The 18494-nt window shown below is 39.3% G+C and overlaps 1 protein-coding gene across 1 annotated transcript; it reads right to left on the reverse strand.

Annotated features, from left to right (window-relative positions):
• Nucleotides 1-250: 250 nt before the first annotated feature.
• On the reverse strand, nucleotides 251-10621 carry arhgef15b (Rho guanine nucleotide exchange factor 15b; the record flags this gene model as incomplete). The annotated part of the gene is made up of 15 exons (XM_079257786.1): nucleotides 251-417; nucleotides 693-797; nucleotides 879-964; nucleotides 1593-1769; nucleotides 2342-2496; nucleotides 2581-2673; nucleotides 2956-3030; nucleotides 5095-5224; nucleotides 5393-5545; nucleotides 5646-5806; nucleotides 6228-6502; nucleotides 6805-6872; nucleotides 7022-7067; nucleotides 7139-8143; nucleotides 10219-10621. 15 exons carry the CDS (start codon nucleotides 10619-10621, stop codon nucleotides 251-253), a joined length of 3099 nt encoding a protein of 1032 aa, XP_079113912.1.
• Between the last annotated feature and the right edge of the window lie 7873 nt (nucleotides 10622-18494).

An 18494-nucleotide genomic window follows, 5' to 3' on the forward strand; every position in this document is an offset into this window, starting at 1 on the left:
ACACCCAGCTCTTCTTAGATGATTGGCATTTGTTCAGTCTGATGACTGATTGGCATGTACATTTGGCAGATTCCTTCCACTTATTTTTTTCAGCCGTAAATAATCTGCTTTAGGTTATGTGCTACTGAGTTGCATACACTTATATCTCCAATTGTAACGACAGCGATGAATAAGGTGATCCTTTTATCCATCTGTCTCTATGTATTGTCCTTTTAAGCAGATATTTAGTGTAAAACTGGATCCGCAGATCTTACTGAACAGGGCGGGCCATGCTGGTGACCATGCCTGCAGCCTGAATGACCCTGTACCGCTCGCGGAGGTTTCTTCTCCTCACGTGCTCATTGGTGATCTCTATGACGTTTGCCACTGGGAACCATCCCTTCTGACCGTCAGCGAGCCGGTTCCCTTCATACCAGCCTGAAAAAAATAAAGAAAGGGAGGGGTAGAGGGAGAAGGACAAACAAGGGAAGACTGGAGGTTTCTGTTTTGTTCATGCAAAAACGTTAAAACAAAATCAATAAACTGCTAAATTTGAGGGTTAAGGAGTCAGGCGGGGTATATAAACAAGTAATAGGGAGGAAACATATCAGTTATACAAAATCATTTCAGAAAACTAGACTTTCAAATATAAAAGTCACATTTTATCTCTTTCTACACTGACAAGGAAGGAAATATTTAGGATAATTTCTTACCCTCATTGGTTTTGCGGATGATGTTGATGATCTCGGTGGGCTCCAAGGAGAGCTCATCTGCTTGCTGGGCGACATACTGCTCCACACACTGCACCTGAGGACAGTCTGACACACACACAAGCATAAACAACATGGCAATATACGACACACAGCATCTGCTGGCGTGCATCGTGGTCTCTTCCTCACCCCAGTCTTCGTAAATCACTTCATCTTCATCTCTGTCTGGGTTGGCGGGGTTGGGGAAAGCTGCCAGCCACCTGTGCATGTCGGACCTGTTTGTGGAAAAAAGTTTCAAGTACACAATGAAATCAGGCTTCTTATTTGTGACACATTGGAACCATGATTTTCCTTGTATGCTTGAGTTTAAAGGTCATCCTCTCAAAACAGTTGTGTAGATGGACAAATCTCTTCTAACTGGAATATTTTTTTTCCTCATTTTTCTCAATTGGCAACATTGAAACACCCAATAGTTGCTGCTGCTCCATCAGAGACATTTTGACTCAACAGGGGAGACTATGAGACCGACACATCATTGGGCAGGTGGTTGTGATGTTGTGGATGATCGATGCACACACACAGGCACGCAAAGGGCAAGGCCGGATTATCCAATGGGCGTTATAGGTGTGGGCCTGCCCACGTGGGGCCCACATAAAGCAAACACCAGCAGTTTTGACATGAAACAAAATGTACATAAAAGCCTCATAGTAACACAACATTGTCTAGTGTATTGCTATTGGTATCACTGGCTGAGAGATGTTAGAAATGTAGCTTCACAGTGTGAAACTACACAGTATCTTTCATAATTTTCACAATTTTGCGGTCGGGAAGGGGGCCCCTGGAACACTGGGCCCAAGGGCCTGTGCACTTTTAATGCGGCCCTGACAAAGGGGAAATACTCACTGGGAGGGAGCTTTGAAGAGCCGTTCCATTAAACGTCCCTGATGGTTTTCCAGCAGGATGAGGTTGAAGCAGTGCTCATAAGGAACGCCGCTACTCCCGCCTATATCACTCTTTGGTAAAGGCTGCACCTGCACCAAAGAGCGATGGGCGTGGTCGAGCACCACAAACCGCTCGGCGCTGTTGGACACAAAATACACAGGAACATAGAAAAACCAGTTAGGCCATTTTAAAAGAAAACCATACACTTCTATCATAAAGTTCAGTGTGCTGTTTAAAGAAATGTTTTTACTCTTCCCCTAAACTCCTTTGGAGCCAGTTCCTGTTAAATTGAGGAAGTTTTGAGTCATTTTGCCTGTGATGACACAGATCCATAGAGTCATGCTTTTGTTTTCAGGTCACTCTTCACTGATAAAAGTGGTATTGTGACAGCTGAGAGGATTTCCCAGTAATACTGGCTACAACCTCATATGGAGTTTCAATATGACCAAACTCCTGCCCACCTATAACTTAATAACAGAGCTGTAGTTGAGGCTGATGCCGAATCATAATGCATGATTTTGAACGTGTAAGTAAATACATGTTTATTTATACAACACTTATTATGAGAAAAATTGCAAAGTGCTTCACGATGTAAAGTATTACTTTCCAGTAAATCCAATCCTCATTTTTCTGCAAACCATGTCATCACTTTGACATACTGTTCTAATGGATCTAGGCCAATGTTTTTCAAACAGTCAATAAAGCCTAACCCTCTCTTGGCAGCAATGATGAGCAGATCGTTGAAAAGGAAGAAGTAGACAGGAGTGAACTTTGCTCTCATATTAAAGATTGTTCCTCCTTTGGACATTTCTTGGAGCTCTCCCTTCTTCTCCAGGTATCTAGTCTGGGAGATGATCGGGATAGCCTGAAGTGAAGAGACGAGAAATCCGCCATTAAATGTGCCTGAAACTAAAATTTGTGCAAAGATTTATTGCATGATTGAGCTCACCTTTAGCTTGTCAAACTCAAATGTTTGGGACAAATGAATCAGCTCCTCCATCTGTCTCATCTTCCCCACCTGTGTGTTACACTCGTCAATGATCTGTGTGTGATTGAGAGTAAAAAAGAAACAAAAATCAATGGATTCCTTCCATTTGATACTTAAAAAACTCCCATTCTTCTCGGCTGTAACCTCAGATGTGTCATCTAGGAGTATTAGTAGCATTGACTCAATCATTGTGATTCATTGCCACCATTAAACTCATTCATCCAAATCTGTCAAAAGCACAATAGCTGACATTCAATATCCAGTTATGTGAAGCAATAGAGGTAAATGATATGGATTTGTATGCAGAGGACACGATAAAGAGCGAAGGGCTGTTACCTTAGACACAGAAGCCAAAGCCTTGGAGGCTGTCTGCTCCTCTTTTGTCCCCTCTTTTGTTCTCTTCAGGATGTTCTGAAATGACAAACAGCAGCTTTCCATTTCTGCAACACATTTTCCATCTAGATGCAAAAAGAGTTCATCAGTTCAAGGATTGGTATGTTTGCTTATAGGTCAGAAAGTAGCGATTAGCTGGAGTAGGGAAGATTACTCCATAATGGAGACATTCCTTGCAGTCAAATACCATGATGTACGTCAATTATTGCCTTTCAGTGGCCATTAGAAGAAAAAGATAAGGGTCACTTGCGCACAATAAAATCTGGCATTATGTAAAAACTGAAGACAAATATCTAAAACCTGCTGATGCAATAATGGCGTGCTCCTTATTTAAGGCTAAATTATTACAGAAATAATGAGAAAAATGTTTTTTAGGATTTAAAAAAAAACACTGAATGACATCACCTGTCTTTGGTTGTGTATAGATATCAGTAGAGTAACTGATCAGACTTGATGTTCAGGTAGGTAGCAGACCAGGCAGATGAATCTATGTTACCTTACATCACACAGTCCTTTGCTCTCAGAGTCCTTAGTTCCCCAGTTAAACAACTAGTTAACATTGATTATTTTAATACAACTTGGTGCAAGTTTATCAGTTTTAAAGTAAAATATTTTAACAACATGATTTTTTCTTTAAACTGAAACAAGGCTTCAAGAAGCTTTTTTGTAATTTAATGAAACTATTGGTTATCATTTCATTGAATGAATGTAATCTACACTGCATCTCTGAAGAGGGGTTAAATTATGAAATAGCTGCAGTGAAGACACGAAAACATAAATTTCTTATGGTTGGATATTATTGGACATTATGGTTTATGATGTACTAAATATCCTGATGAAATGCTGTGAAAGTTTGTATACACAAGTTATAATGGACAAATGAGTTAGGACTAGATAAGTATTTGACTTAACCATTTAAAGGTGGGGTATGTAAGATTTTCAATATTTTCAAAATAAATTAACTAATAAAATAACTACAATCATAATTAGATAGTTTTTTGAATATGTAGGTTCCAGTCTGTCCATATTTGATGCGTTGTTAAATTACAAGTTTAATTAATGACAAATGCACTTTTTTTTTTATTGGTAGGCAAACATTTAGGAAGGGTCTTGGTCATTAATTAAACTTGTAATTTAATAACGCATCAAATATGGACAGACTGGAACCTACATGTTTAAAAAAAATATCGAATTATGATTTCAGTTATTTTATTAGTTAATTTATTTTGAAAATATTGATATATATATATATATATATATATATATATATATATATATATATATATATATATATATATATATATATATATATATATATATATATATATATTGGTATATGTAGGTATATGTATATATGTGGGCACATGTAGAATATAAATAATGTTGACCTGTCTGAAATAAAAAAAAGAAAAAAAGAAAAAGGTCCTGGTCTACCATGGTAGAGGTAAATTTGCTGTGACTTTGATGAAGTTATTTTAAAACTTGTGGAAAATAAACCTGCCTGAGCCATCTCTAACAAATGGTTTAGGCATGTAAAACCCAAACTAAGTGTTTGTTATAACACTACTGTTTAAAATTCAAACCATTTCACTGTTGTTACATAGTTATTAACTTCTTTATAAAGTCCAACCATTAGCTAAAAGACATTTATTCTGTTTATTCTTGTCCAAAACAAACAGAAAAACACAGATAAGCATTTTTCTTTGAGCTTTCTGTTAGTGTAAAAGTAAAAGGGTTAAGTCTATATCCTTTCTGAACTACTAACATAAACTACAGCTTTAAACTTGTGTGGTAAATGTTCACCTTATTCTTTGATTTAGCTTGAAATAAAATAAAATTTAAAAAAAAATTGTATTCTTAGCTTTTATCTATCAGCTAAATCCAACAGTATCTACTGTCATATTACATAAATGCAGAGCTGATGAACATGTTTTTCAGGTTGACGTTGTGAGTATTAAAGGTGGGCAAAGTAGGAGTGACGAAGGCTGCCGTCCGGCTCGACTTAGAAACACAGACAACTTGGAGCCGCTGTTTAAAAGAACTCAGGCAGAAGAAATGAACTTGAAATGTTATGCAACCAACCTCAATGAGCATTTTGATGCGAGTTATTCGCTGAAACGGCAGCAGCAAGAAAGACATGAAGGGCAGCCGCTGGCACTGAGGCGACTCCTGAAGACGAGCGATGACTGCAGCAAACTGACCATTGTTCTTCCTGTAAACACACACACACACACACAAATGCAAAGTGTTATGTTATGTATTCCTGTAAGTCAGTACATTTAAGACCTAACCGGTCTGCATTCCTTACAGTCCGTACAGCACTGTCTCATCATGGTTTCACAGTCAGCTAATTTCAAAGAAACTGACAGCTGTTTCTCACATGAGCGTAGTGTAGGTCTTTTCCTGGTAGATCTGGTTTCGGACGTAGTCAATGTAAGCAGGGAAGTTGTGCTGGGCGTGGTAGTGAATTATGTCACATATGTCAGGGAAGACTATGTCCTTGAATATGCGGTCCTCCAGGTCTTTCAAGAACCTGTAGCATCAAACAGCAAACGTTTCACTGAAAACCTCTGAAACAGCTACACCGGTATTTTCAGCTTAGTCTCTTCATTCTTCCTGCTGCCACCTCTCACCTCTCGCTGACCTCTCGCACCCTCAGGATGTTGGAGAAGAGAGTTTTCCTATCTCTGATGATCATTGTGTCTTCCAGCTCCCGGGAGTTGAGGAAGTGTTCAGTCAAAACGAGTAGGGATCGCAGGTAGGAGGATTCAGAGGTCAGAACCTCAAACATGCTCTGGGAGCAAGAAGGTGGACAATGTCACATGTATAAAAGCATATACATGAGACAGAAACAATCAACAGAATTTAAGCTGTACTTTTGATGTCTCTAGTGCCCAACTAAGTCGGGTTTTGCCAAGAATCCACCCCCTTCTGTACTTAAATGGCCTTTTTCCAGTGAAAGGTTCTGAAAAATCATGGAGGTTTAAAAATGTAGCTGCAAAAGCTTTCATGAACTCCACATTGGCTGGATTAATATTATATTACACCATTAAATTATACAGTGAGGTAGAATGGACCATCACATATATAAAAGCATCACGTTATGACTTTAAGATGTAATTTAAAAATTGATCATGCGTCTCCCATTTCTCCTTTAGCTTTATTGATTTCTGTTTATGGAACCCTCCTCCGTCCATTAGCCTCTTCTTCCTCACCTCCTGGTACTTGCTTTGTTCAGGGGTGAGCGTTTCCAGCACTCTACTTTCCAGTACCGCAGGGAGGTCCTGCCATAGGGTGCTCTGGGTCGCTGTTGGCACAGGACTGCCCCCAAGTCCTCCATTTGTAGTAGCTGTCCCGGATCCGTTCCCGTTGCGGCGAGCTGTCCAGTCCATAGCATAGTCTGCGCTGGTTTTACTGATGTTGCGGCAAACAGTCTGCCGACGGATCTCCTTCGTGATGACGGTGGCGCGGTACGTCTGGTACAGAGGTTCTGAGGGGAAACGAGTCACAAAATCCTTCAACAGTCCAGCATGTAGCCAATACACATTAGTACTCTGATTGGAGGGTTGGTGGTTTTCTAACAGACTCTAAAATGTCACTGCACAGGCAAATAAATCCAAAGACCTCGTGCAGGACTGGTGAGTATGAAAGTAATATACAAAGCAGGTGAAAAATGTGTGCAGTCAGTTAATGATGCTTTGCGGCCCTTACTTAAGCCTCTGCCAATACATTTGCATGGTTAACACACTGATGTTGCATCCTGTTAAATAGCATAATTTTTCTCTTCCTTACCGTCCTGCAGACGAGATTCAAAGATAAATGACCTCTCCCTCTTAAGAGAGTCCTTTCTGGCTGGGGGTCTGAAACAGGAAGTATGGATTGGGACATAAAGGATGTAAATCAACACAAACTGACACAGTTAACGACGCTCCCAAAAGCATCTGCAACGACTTATTGGACTGGTATCAGGACTATGTGATTTGTTGAAAAACAAAGAGGAATGACTCACGGTTTGGTGTAATTTTTTTCTTCTTCATCCTCACCGTTTTCCTCTCCTATTCATGGAAAAATAATCAGACTGTGGCATTGATTTTAATTTAAGCAAGTTTAAGGTCTCAACTCTAACCTTTCTTGAGTTGAAGGGATGGGATTGAGGCACTGCTGAGTCTCCTGGGATCTGTCTTTGGTGGCGGAGGTGGGGGTCTTTGGGGCAACAAGGGGCTGCTTGGTGGAGTGATGGTTCGTTGTGGGCTCAGCCCACTGGCAGTTGAGCTGCTGGGAGAGGATGGCCGCAATGAGCGCCACTCCTCCAGTGTGGGCTGAGGGAGAGGAATGCCGCTCCGGTGCACTGACGTAAGGCTGCGGCTGTCCGGAGTGATGGGAATTCTCGGCGGAATGACAGGTGGAATATTTTCTGGGCTCAAGGTGGGTTTTGTGACGTCCTCAAAGTCGGATGTGGGATCTGAGGTGCTGTAGGAAAGTTTAGAGCGACGAGGCGGTTTGCACACTTTGATTTGAGGAATGTCCGGCAGCTCTTTAGTCACAGGTGTGATTATTTTCGGAAGTGGGTCAGCCACTGGAAGTGTAAGCTCGTAAACGTTTTCTTCTGCGTCTTGGGATGGATTATGGTTGACAGGTGTCGGTTGGGTTTGTTTTGGAGGAATTGGGGGAGACTGAGAGCGAGAGATAACAAGGGAGGAGAGGGCGGTGGGAGGTCCTGGATCTGAAAGCCTCCTGTTACCTTCAGCAATCAAAACGTTCAAAGACTGATGAAACTTTGCTTTTTTCTGGTTCAACTGCTCTTTCTCATCAACCGCAGAAGTCCGGTCCACCTCGTCCCCTCCTTCACTGTCCCCTTCTCTTTTTTGGTTTATCTCCACGTCCTCCTCTGAGTCCTCATATGTCACGCCATCCTCATCCTCCACACTGTCCTCCTTTCCTTCTGCACTATCATGACCACCATCTTCCCAGTCCACCGGCACCCAAATTAGTTTCATGCCAGGCCGCTGCAGATGACACGTACAGCTACAGTTTGGGTCACAGCAGGGGCTGAGAGGGGTCTCTGGACTGTGCTCCACCTCAGCTTCACCTCCTCTCATCGGCTGAACCTCCACCTCCTTTCCATCAGGCGCTGCATCAAAAAGAAGAAATAAATTGTTTGACCATTTGTATTGAAGAAGGAAGTAAATCAGTGCTCTGCCATCTTCCTGCAAGAGGTAGAACAATTATTAATAATTTGTCCTCCAGTTAACGGAAATAAAATGTTTCCTGTTTGCTTGTTTATATTTTTCATTTGAAAGTTTGACTGTCACGTCAGCGGTTCGTCACTTTGCGAACACATGCTGTATTCATGGGTATTATTCATGGGAAAGGGAGGAATGTGGCCAGAAAAAAAACAAACAAAAATTTGGTTAAATAAAAAGGAAAAACTGGACTGAGATTTGTGAACACAGGTGAAACTAAATGTAAGTTCGCACATGAAAGCAACAAAACAGGAAAGACAAATAATGATGTTTCCGCATCATAACGTCTCTTGCAAAGGGAATGTCGGTCAGAGTGTCAGTCTAGGAATAAGTATGTCACACTTTGACATTTCACATGAGCTAAAATCCTCTGTCATGTTTAACAATTGGGAAGGAACCTGTGGAGTGAATATTTCTGTTAAAATTGACAATGGTCAGGCTGCACACAGGTTCTGAGCTTCTTAAGCTTTCTGTTTCACACAGGGAACCAAAACAAGGGAAGTGATTGTATGTACAACAGGGGGAGGGGACACAAATTTCCTGTCTTTGGCTTCTCCTTTTGATTTGAGGAAAATTTGATCACGAGACAGCAAACATCTCAATCAGCAACAAATTTAAGAGTAAATTGTCCACTTAACTAAGACAACACCAAATTGCTAAAATATTATGGCACATCAAAAAACTACTTCCTGTTCTGTGATTGTACATACAACATACATTCTGTGTCACTGGAAGACCAAATCTCACACACACACACACACACACACACGCATGCATGCACACGCAGGCGATCAGCTGACAGACATTTTTATTCTGCTAGCGGCAAAACAGCCACTGATGCCACACCTGTCTGAAAACTCCATGACTACGCTGCGCATTTAACTCTATAACCTGTCAGGACTGACACACTGATGTGAAAACCTTAACATGCACACACTCACACGGCAAAATTCAGATTTTCTTTGACTTTCAAGGATGAAATTGGACTTGAGAAAAACACCCAGTCCTGTGGGTACACTGGGTTCCTTTATACTGCAGGTTGTATGTAATCACGCCAGATAGGTGAAAATCACAAGAGAATGTCATCCAATCCAATTCCTGTTTTCCCAACTGATCTTATCAAGTTTAACCATTCATCCATTCATTATCTGAACCGCTTAGTCAGATTAAGGGTCGCGGGGGAGCTGGAGCCTATCCCAGCAGTCTTGGGGCTAAAGGCGGGGTACACCCTGGACAGGTTGCCAGTCCATCACAGGGCCAACATGAAGAGACAAACAACCATTCCCGCTTACACCTCAGGGCAATTTAGATTAACCAGTTAACCTAACATGCATGTCTTTGGACGGTGGGAGGAAGCCGGTGTACCCATAGAGAACCCACGCATACACATGGAGAACATGCAAACCCCACACAGAAAGGACACTGTTCGGGCCAGCATTTAGTTGTCTTTTTTGTCAGCTGGCAGAAAACACCCAGTTTTAAATTATGATCTAAACCTGTTTCTTTTAAATTAAAAAAATTGGGCATTGGTTTTGGCAAAGACTGAGTTCGAGTATTTTCCTGCCAAAAATGTTATTTTCAGCCTGAAACTGAGCGAAAACAACTTAATAGTCGATACCCATCCATTCATTTTATTAACCCTTTATAGGACATTCAATGAAATACCTTGAAATGAGAAATTTTAACCTAAAATTGTCCTGGTATGTACCAAGACCTCTATTCTGTTGTCACATTAACAAAAAAAAAAAAGTTTCATGCTGAATATGAAAGAAAATGAAGTGATCAAAAATAGTCACTTGCCACATAAAGGGTTAACCGCTTACTCCAATTAAGGGTCATGGCTATCCCAGCAATCCCTGGGTGAGAGGCAAGGTACACCCTGGCAGTAGTTGATATACAAGGCATGAAATTATAAGAAAAAATATTAGAAGGAAGTGTCAGAGTGAACATTGATTCACAATACCTGATCGACCTCCTTCCATGCTCATACTTTCGCCCTCTTCTCCTTCCATGGACTCCTTCTGTTTCAGGAAACGACTCCTCTTCATGGGTAGCGGTGGCGCCTGCGCCGTCTTTATCTGAAGCTGAAGGCTGGATCGAGCTGGTTTGGGCTTGACTGTAGGCAGCCTTTTCAGCTCTTTACCCGATGTGAGTTCTGTAGTGTCCGTCTGCTCCTCATGTTCACTGGACTTGCTGAACTTGTTTACAATTTTCTTGACCTGTCCTCCAGAGAGGCTTGGACTGTGGACTTTGTTTGATGGAGGAGGGGAGATGGATTGTACTGATGGTTTAGGAGGAATACATGGTTTGGGCTTGACCTCTGACTTAGCAGCAGAGGGAGACATGGGTTGCTCCTGGACAGACATGGTAGCTCAAAGGCGTCTTCCCTTTTATTGTACTCACTCTACCTCAAACAATCAGAGGCAAAGGTCAGAATCAGGATTTCATCATCACCTAATAAAAAAACAACCGAAAGGAAAAAACAGTAAATCCATTTGCTGTTGATGATAAACATTTATAACAAGGAAATAAACACTACAAGATTCAGTTCTACAAACTGAGTCTTAACTGAGCTCTGAGCTTCAAATCCACCACCCGAAAGGCTTAATCAGACATGAACCTTGGACTGTAAGGAGATCACTCCGACATGTTAAACAAGTTAATGTAAGATCAGCTGTTCAAGCATAGCAAGCAGAATCCACCTGTGTCTATTCTAAAGTTTAATCCTATCTTTGTACAACTTTTCAACCTGTCATTTATTAATTAATGATTGGGAACTAAAAAAGCATGATTGTGTTGATTTATTTACTACTTCCACAGCTGTGCTGTCATCAGCATTAAAGTCAGAATGCTGATTTAACATTATATAACATTTGACAGAAGGAGTCGGTATAGGCAGCCTTGTTACAGGAAGATATGGCAGAACTGAAATTATTTTAGTTTTTTAAATAAATGCTGCTTCCATTTACATGTAGGTGAATTGTTAATCAGTTTGTAGTATCTTTGCAAAAAAAAAAAAACCCCACATAGTATCATCTGTGATGCACGTGTCCAATGAGGTTAATCATTAACAAGTGTTTAAATAAAAGTATAAACAGCTACATTATCATCTTCATTGTTATCCTGACAGTCCGAATAACCATAAATGCAGATATAACATAAGTCTGCAAAGATTTTAGACCAAAATATTGTTATACCTAATGCATTACTACACATACACAAAACAAACATTAATTATGAGTACAGTGAGCTCATCAAAAAACACTTTAGAGGCTGTATTTCCACTCAGAGACACCCTCTACTACCAGTGACAAGTCTTGCATTCAGGCAATTTGCACTGATTTCACTCGTCCTATGTCAAACAATGAGACATTTCAATATGCAAAGTACTATATTCATTCAGACAAATCAGCCACACCCAAGTTTTTGTAAAAAAAAAAAAAAAGAATAAAAAAGAAAGTCTATAAATAGAAACATGATGACAGTAAGAGTAAATTTAAGCTTCCACTCTGGGTGACCAAATGGCCATGCTGCAGATTCTCCTCAACACATGTTTATGTGATGTGAGTGTGACAGCTGATGCAATAGCACACTAGACGAGGGTTAGTCATCCTCTGAGTCATGCAGGAATAAAATGATACTGCTCTGCCTTTTGAGATTCCAAGATGAATAAATTTGACAGGCGGCACACAGGTCACACATGATATGTGTGAAAATGTGAGTGGTTTTGCACAAATAACATGAAGCACTACAACAAAGCCAATACATCTGAGATGAAATGGTCTAAAGTTCAGTCTGCAGAGACTAAAAATGACGAGAAAGCCTCGTCATTGTTGGCTGTTTTTGTTCAAATAGCTGCAGAACAATGTCTGGAACAGCTTGAAACGACTCGCTGAATGTTGGAGCTGAAGATGTTTTGACTGAACGAAATCAGAAATAATTGAGTGTGATGATTGTAACTTGCTGGTTACAGCTTTGTGAACGTAAACACTGACATTCTCTTCGCCATTTACCGCTGATTACTGAAAATCCTCCCGGGGTGTAATGGTAATGGTAAACCAACATTAACTGATCATTATGTAATTAATGGCAAAATCACATTAAGCACTAATGATGAGGATTACAGTATATTATCATGTATTCTTCTGATTTCTAAAGGAGGTACTGCATCAGGTTTAAAAAGAAGAGGGCTGGTATTTGGAAATTTAACAACTCTTTTTTTCTGCTAATTAGCTTAAAATAAATATTTAAAAACAGCACTATAGGACATAAAATATAATACAAAAAAACAAAAGAAAAAATGAGATATTGAGGAAGACCTTGTGGGGAAGAATCTTAAATCAAACTTTAATCTTTTCCAATTTGTTTAGAAAGCAGCATCTATAGCAGACCAAAGGGCTGTACACAACATTTATAATAGCACATGTCTGATGCTAAGTGACCCTTGATTAAAATGAAGCTTTGGCTACATTACATCTTATTGTAAAGAAATTGTCAGTATTAATAGTGATTAACACTGGTTAACAAATTAATCAAAGCCATAAATTTGCTACAATGACTTCTCGACCCGAAAACTAATGTCAATAAGGTGTAACGAGGAGTTGAAAAGAAGTGCACCAACTGGTTTGACCAGTTTGGAAGGGATTCATACATTTAATAAACAGGGTTTCACATTTCAGTGTGGCAGGAGTATCTTTCTGGACTGCCAAACAATCGTCTGTAAGAGATATAAGACTGTAATAAAATGATCATAAATGTTTTGATATTTCTCACAATAAAAACAACTCTCAAGTTGACAACATGTGTGTGTGTGTTGGTGTGAATGGAGTGAATGGGTGTGTGTTCTCTCATAAAGCATCCATCCAGACAGAGGGGAATAACCCATTCTGATTATGTCTTAGTGCACTTAAAGATAAAGCCAGACACCTGCTTTGAAGCTGACCCCACAAGACTTCCCCCTCTTTTGTCTCCCTTAGTTCAACTGACCTGGTTAGTTCAATAGCTACATCCTCAAGTTAACCAGTTTTCTGGACCCTGCACACACCCAGGCTGGGTCAGTGGGACAGTCATTCATTGTTTCTCTCACTATTATTTGGGCTGGTAAATCCTATATCAGATATGGTGAGACCCCCTTAAATCACACCCGCTTGGGAACAATCCCCATAATGCTTAAAGAGGGTGACCATGAAAACATTCCCATGCGTGTGTGTGTGTGCATCTGTGTATGTGTACAGTATGTCATCTGCTCTGAAGACTAATGGTCTGGTGTGTATACAAAATGGGTAGGGGGTGATTTAAGAGCGCTTCTCTGCTTGGCCACCAACAGCCTGTACATGGGATGAGAGTGTAAGCTCCACGTTGGCCAGGAAGACGGAAAAGGTGTCTCAGGAAGGAAAATGGAAGCACACACACACACACACACACACACAAAGGGTGAGAATGCAGGGAAAATATAGATATGTTAATGAAATTAAATAGGCTAAAAGTGATTTTCTGCATTTAAAATCCAGATGTTTACATCTAAATAAAGATAATTGCGAATAAATCTATCACTTAAGAAACCAAAAATCTCCCAGAGGGGGTCTTATTTAGTGGGAGTTATGGTTTTACTAACAGATTTCAAATTCTAAATTTTTATAACATTAAATGTGTCAGCCCTTGAAAAGTAAATCTCGTCTGCAGTTTTTGTATTCGTCTGTTATATATTAGTTTATACGAATTTCTCACGAAATTACAAAAAAAAAAAAAAAAGTGTTATGAACGTGCAATTCTGTTGTAACACTATAAAAGTAAAACACACTTCCATTGTGGTGAAACAGCCACTGTGATTAAGTTTAATCTCCACAAGTATTCCTGTGGGTTTCCAGGAGGGAACAGGTGACTTGACTAAACTACACCTCCTAAACTACCGATAATAAACACAACGACCATTCAAAACCTAAACTCTAGAGGAAAAAGAAAAACTCACCAGCTTTTTACAGATGTCATTCAGCTCTGCTCCTTCCAGTCCAACAAGCTGTAGTTGGTTTTGGCAAAGTAAGAAAGCTTCAGGGTTGAACTGGTCCGAGGCGCAACTACATTTATATAGGTTTAACTTAACTCATCGCAGTAGATATAAACGTGTGGAAGCGGGAAGAAAAACAGTCCAGTCAATAAAAATTTGTTCATTTCATTCGTGTTGTTGTAACAGGCTTGTTGTCTGCGCACCCATCACCCCCCTGTTGTCTTGTCTTTGTTACCAGCTGCCTATGAGAGAGCTGCGGACGGAGAGACAGAGAGTACCGACCAGCACCCCACCGCTCCCCCGCCCCTATTCAAGCCTAACATGGTGACGTAAAAAAAACTTTCAAAATAAAAGAGAAAGTGGGACACGAGAAGACGCTGCAGCTAAACAAGGTATATATCTGTTTTTCCTCTATGTTTCTATATGAAACAACTTATTCTGTAGAAACAATATGTACTGGCCATTTTTCGATTAATTATTTTCATGAACATAAATCTCAGTGCCATGTGGGGGAACCAAATGCAACCACAGCAACTTGGCAACTCCTCTTTGTCACCAGATTAGTCACACACTGTTGTGGGATAGTACCCCATTCTTCAGCCAGCTTTTGTTACAAGCTAACCAATGTGCCTGTGTTGGTCAATGCGGCATGCATGCATGGACTGTATACCCAAGCTAGTTGTACAAGTATCTAATAAGACCAGAACTGCAGGTTCTGGAGCTAGTCTGATAAAAACCTGCTCTGTGGGATGCATGTGTTGTCTTGGAAAAGAGAGTTTGCTCCCATGAGGTGGAGATATGGCATTGCCACTGGCTGCATAAATCTCATCATTGTGTCTCTCTGCATTGCCTCCAATGATAACAAGCCTTATTTTTCCAGTGGAGGGAGAATCCAACCCACACCATCACACTGCCATCACCAAAAGCTGTTACAGCGGTGCAATCAGCAAAGCACTTGACCCTACGAAATGATTGCTGTTGCAGGGTCCTCTGAGGTGCAGCTAATCAGACACCTAATTGTCAGCACCAGAGAATCCAGAAGTTCAATACAGAAGCAGGAAAAGCTGTTTAGCATTGTCAGAGAAAATTTGGCTCGTTTTTCATGAGGACAGTCCACACATCATAAAATGCAGTAAACAAATGGGATTAAAAGTTTAACTTTTTATTAGTGTACATGCTTTTGGAGTGCCAATTTAGTGAAATAACCAGAGACAGCATATAAAAAGAAATGGTAAAAAGTATTTTTTTTAAAAAGTATAAAAATCTTTCATATACGGTCTATGGAAATAATCCAATCTGGAAAGAACATCTATAGAACATCTATAGATAGGTAATGTATATAATAATATTTCATTTTAAATGTAAATTTCTTGGTGAAGATGAATGTGTTACCATGAAATAACCTGGTTTTTTTTTTTTTTTTGGTTTCTTTTCATTCTACATGTTTTCCTAAGACATAGCATTATGTCCCATCCACTGATAAAAATTACACGAAAGCAAAATGAAGTAAAATTTGTAAATTATATGAATAGTGGTTTACCTTTGGATTAAACTTGAACTTTTAAATCACAAAATCATGTAAACTAAATATGTAGTAAACTGTTAGATGATTGAGCACTACAAAAACTCCAGTTTTATAACAATAACTTTCAATGTACTTTTTAAAACTAAAGTTATAAAACACTACATTTAACATTTAAACGCTTAAAAACGTGAACATGTGAAATATACAGGGACATTTAATTACAATCTTTGACTTCAACCATTGATGGTAAATGTTTTAGAGCTCTTATTATGAAAACTTAAATATCGAATTTATTCATTTTTTACTGATAACTTTATCCACTTTTAAATTTTTTATTTACTTAAGACCCAGAAAACTATGACAAACCTTTAAATGTGTGTATTTGTGGTTTTTATCTGTAATCTAAAAGTAAAAAGGTGGCACAGAAGGAAGTGTTTGTCTGCAGAGCAGGCTGTTTCCCTCTGCACACATTCATGTCATGCTTTTGTCTCCTACTCCATCCAGTGTCGTAGTGTGGTCCTGACTACAACACTTGTGAGAGTAATGTGAAAATTGATTCTTTTGGGCCGACTTTGATAACATTGATAAGTAGCCCTTAACTGACCAACTTAACATTTAGATGTACTGTTTTGTCATTTTGATTGATTAATTGATGATCTTTTATTTAATATTGTTATGACTTGCGTTCAAATTTGAACAGGTCCACATCAATTCTGCTCGTAATTAAAGAAATATTTTTAATTAAAACATTATCCTGTCTTTTAAAGTTCCAATAAAACTACTATTTTTTTTATTTTAACTTCCGAAGGCATTTAGATATTAATTTATAAATTAACTATACATTAACTATTTTTAAATGATTGACTACTATATTATGAAGTATAAAAAGATTCATTAAATTGAGAAAAATGTGGGCTTTCACTTTTATTTTAACGTACAGCATATTATATTATAGATATATCAAGTTAACTACTTTTGATAGGCCCTTATATCTTATTTCTATTGATATTTCTTTTATTTTTTATTGTATTTTTTCTGTTTTTCCACTATTCTTCCTCGCTCCATTTGCAAGCTGAGTTTAACTTCAGTGAAAGTATGACGAGCAGCCTCGTTATAAATGAGAAGTAGACCCGGCCAGTTTGATGGACGTGGGACGAAGCAACAGCTAATGGCTCGAAACATTGTTTGACTTATCAAAAATCAGTCAGAACACCACAACCAACTTTTTTTTACACCTGTGTATAACTAATGAGTGATTAAAGTGAGATTAACAGCTCTCGGGTCTATTTAATTTGGATGCTGTTGATGCGCAAAGATACTGCGGCATTTGCTTTATACTTGGTGAGTCGCAGTACGTGGTTTTATCACTCCGCCGACAGAGGAAATGCTCCTAGACCAATCATATCTGTGTTTACACCATCACCTGTCAAATACACACCCTCCGCTACATTTCTCTCTGTAAGGTAGGGTTTTTCTATTAATTTGCACACACTTTTAATTAAAATGTGAACACAGTGGATGCAGTCGGGGTTTAGTTGCAGAAGAAATAAAGTCGGGTTCCTTATAAAGAATTAGGAGCCAGTAACTGCGAGGTTAGCGCCCCCGGAGCTAGCAAGCTGGAGCTGGTTATCAGTCCGCCAGGCTTGTTTTTTAGCCGATTATCGGAAAGTCCTTGCGCCTAATCATCTCTCGTTGAGGTCGGCATACTGTGATGTGCGTTAGATTGGAAAACCTGTCTACCTAATATCAGAACCCGCTAGTGTGTGTTTGTTTTAACAAAGGTTAACATAGCTGAGAAGCTAAGAGGAGCAGCCATGCAGAGCATCTTCAAGCTAGCAGGACACACGTCGGCTGCGTTCACTGGTTTGGTTAGCTAACACGGTCCTGGATTAATTTAGGAGTCCGTGCATCCTCATTTGTTGGTAGTAAAAACCACTACCAGGTTAGGTGTTTGCTCTTAGCGAGTGTTCTTTATTTGTTAAATTATTTTATAATTGCATTTTCAAGGAATCTAATTGTAACGTGATGAATTGTCTTTACATGTGGATCTTGGTATAATCTAATGCTGACCCAAGGTTCTTACGACTACCTGGATAATACCTCAAAGTACATGGACAGTATTAATAGGAATCTTGTAAGAAAAAGGAAAAAGAAGCAAAAATGTCATTTCACTACTACTGCAGTGATTATTGCTGCTGATTTAATACAAGTGTTCTGGGTTAGATGGAGTTCATTAAACCCTTGTCTTGTTCATGTGCCTTTTTTTAATTAAACCCTTCTCGTGTTTTTGTGCCTTTGAGTGATTTTATTTGTAATATCAAGCACCGATTAGCCAGAAACCATTCTGAGGTTTAGTGACAATTGATCATCTAGTTAAAGCTGCACCCATTGAGGAAGGATAAATTCAGTTGCATGTGAACAGTTTAGTTTGCTGAAAGAACTAAGCAAGATCCAGATTGTTATAGTTTGCGTCGTAGCATTTAAAAATGGTTGATCCTGTGGGCTTTTGTGCAATGTTTAATACCCCTCAAAGTAGTTAAAGGTAGAACAAGATGTGAGCTAACTTTATTGTCCTGGAGGTTTCACATAGGGATTCAGACTGCACCTTTGTGAGATTAACCTGTTAAATAGCAACTGTAGTAGTACAAATAAAACATAGACTGACTTTAATAGATAAACTGTTGAGTGCATTTTGATTTAATGTTTATTT

The sequence above is a fragment of the Telmatherina bonti genome (assembly GCF_933228915.1).
Source record: "Telmatherina bonti genome assembly, chromosome: 18".
In the NCBI taxonomy this organism is placed as follows: domain Eukaryota; kingdom Metazoa; phylum Chordata; class Actinopteri; order Atheriniformes; family Telmatherinidae; genus Telmatherina; species Telmatherina bonti.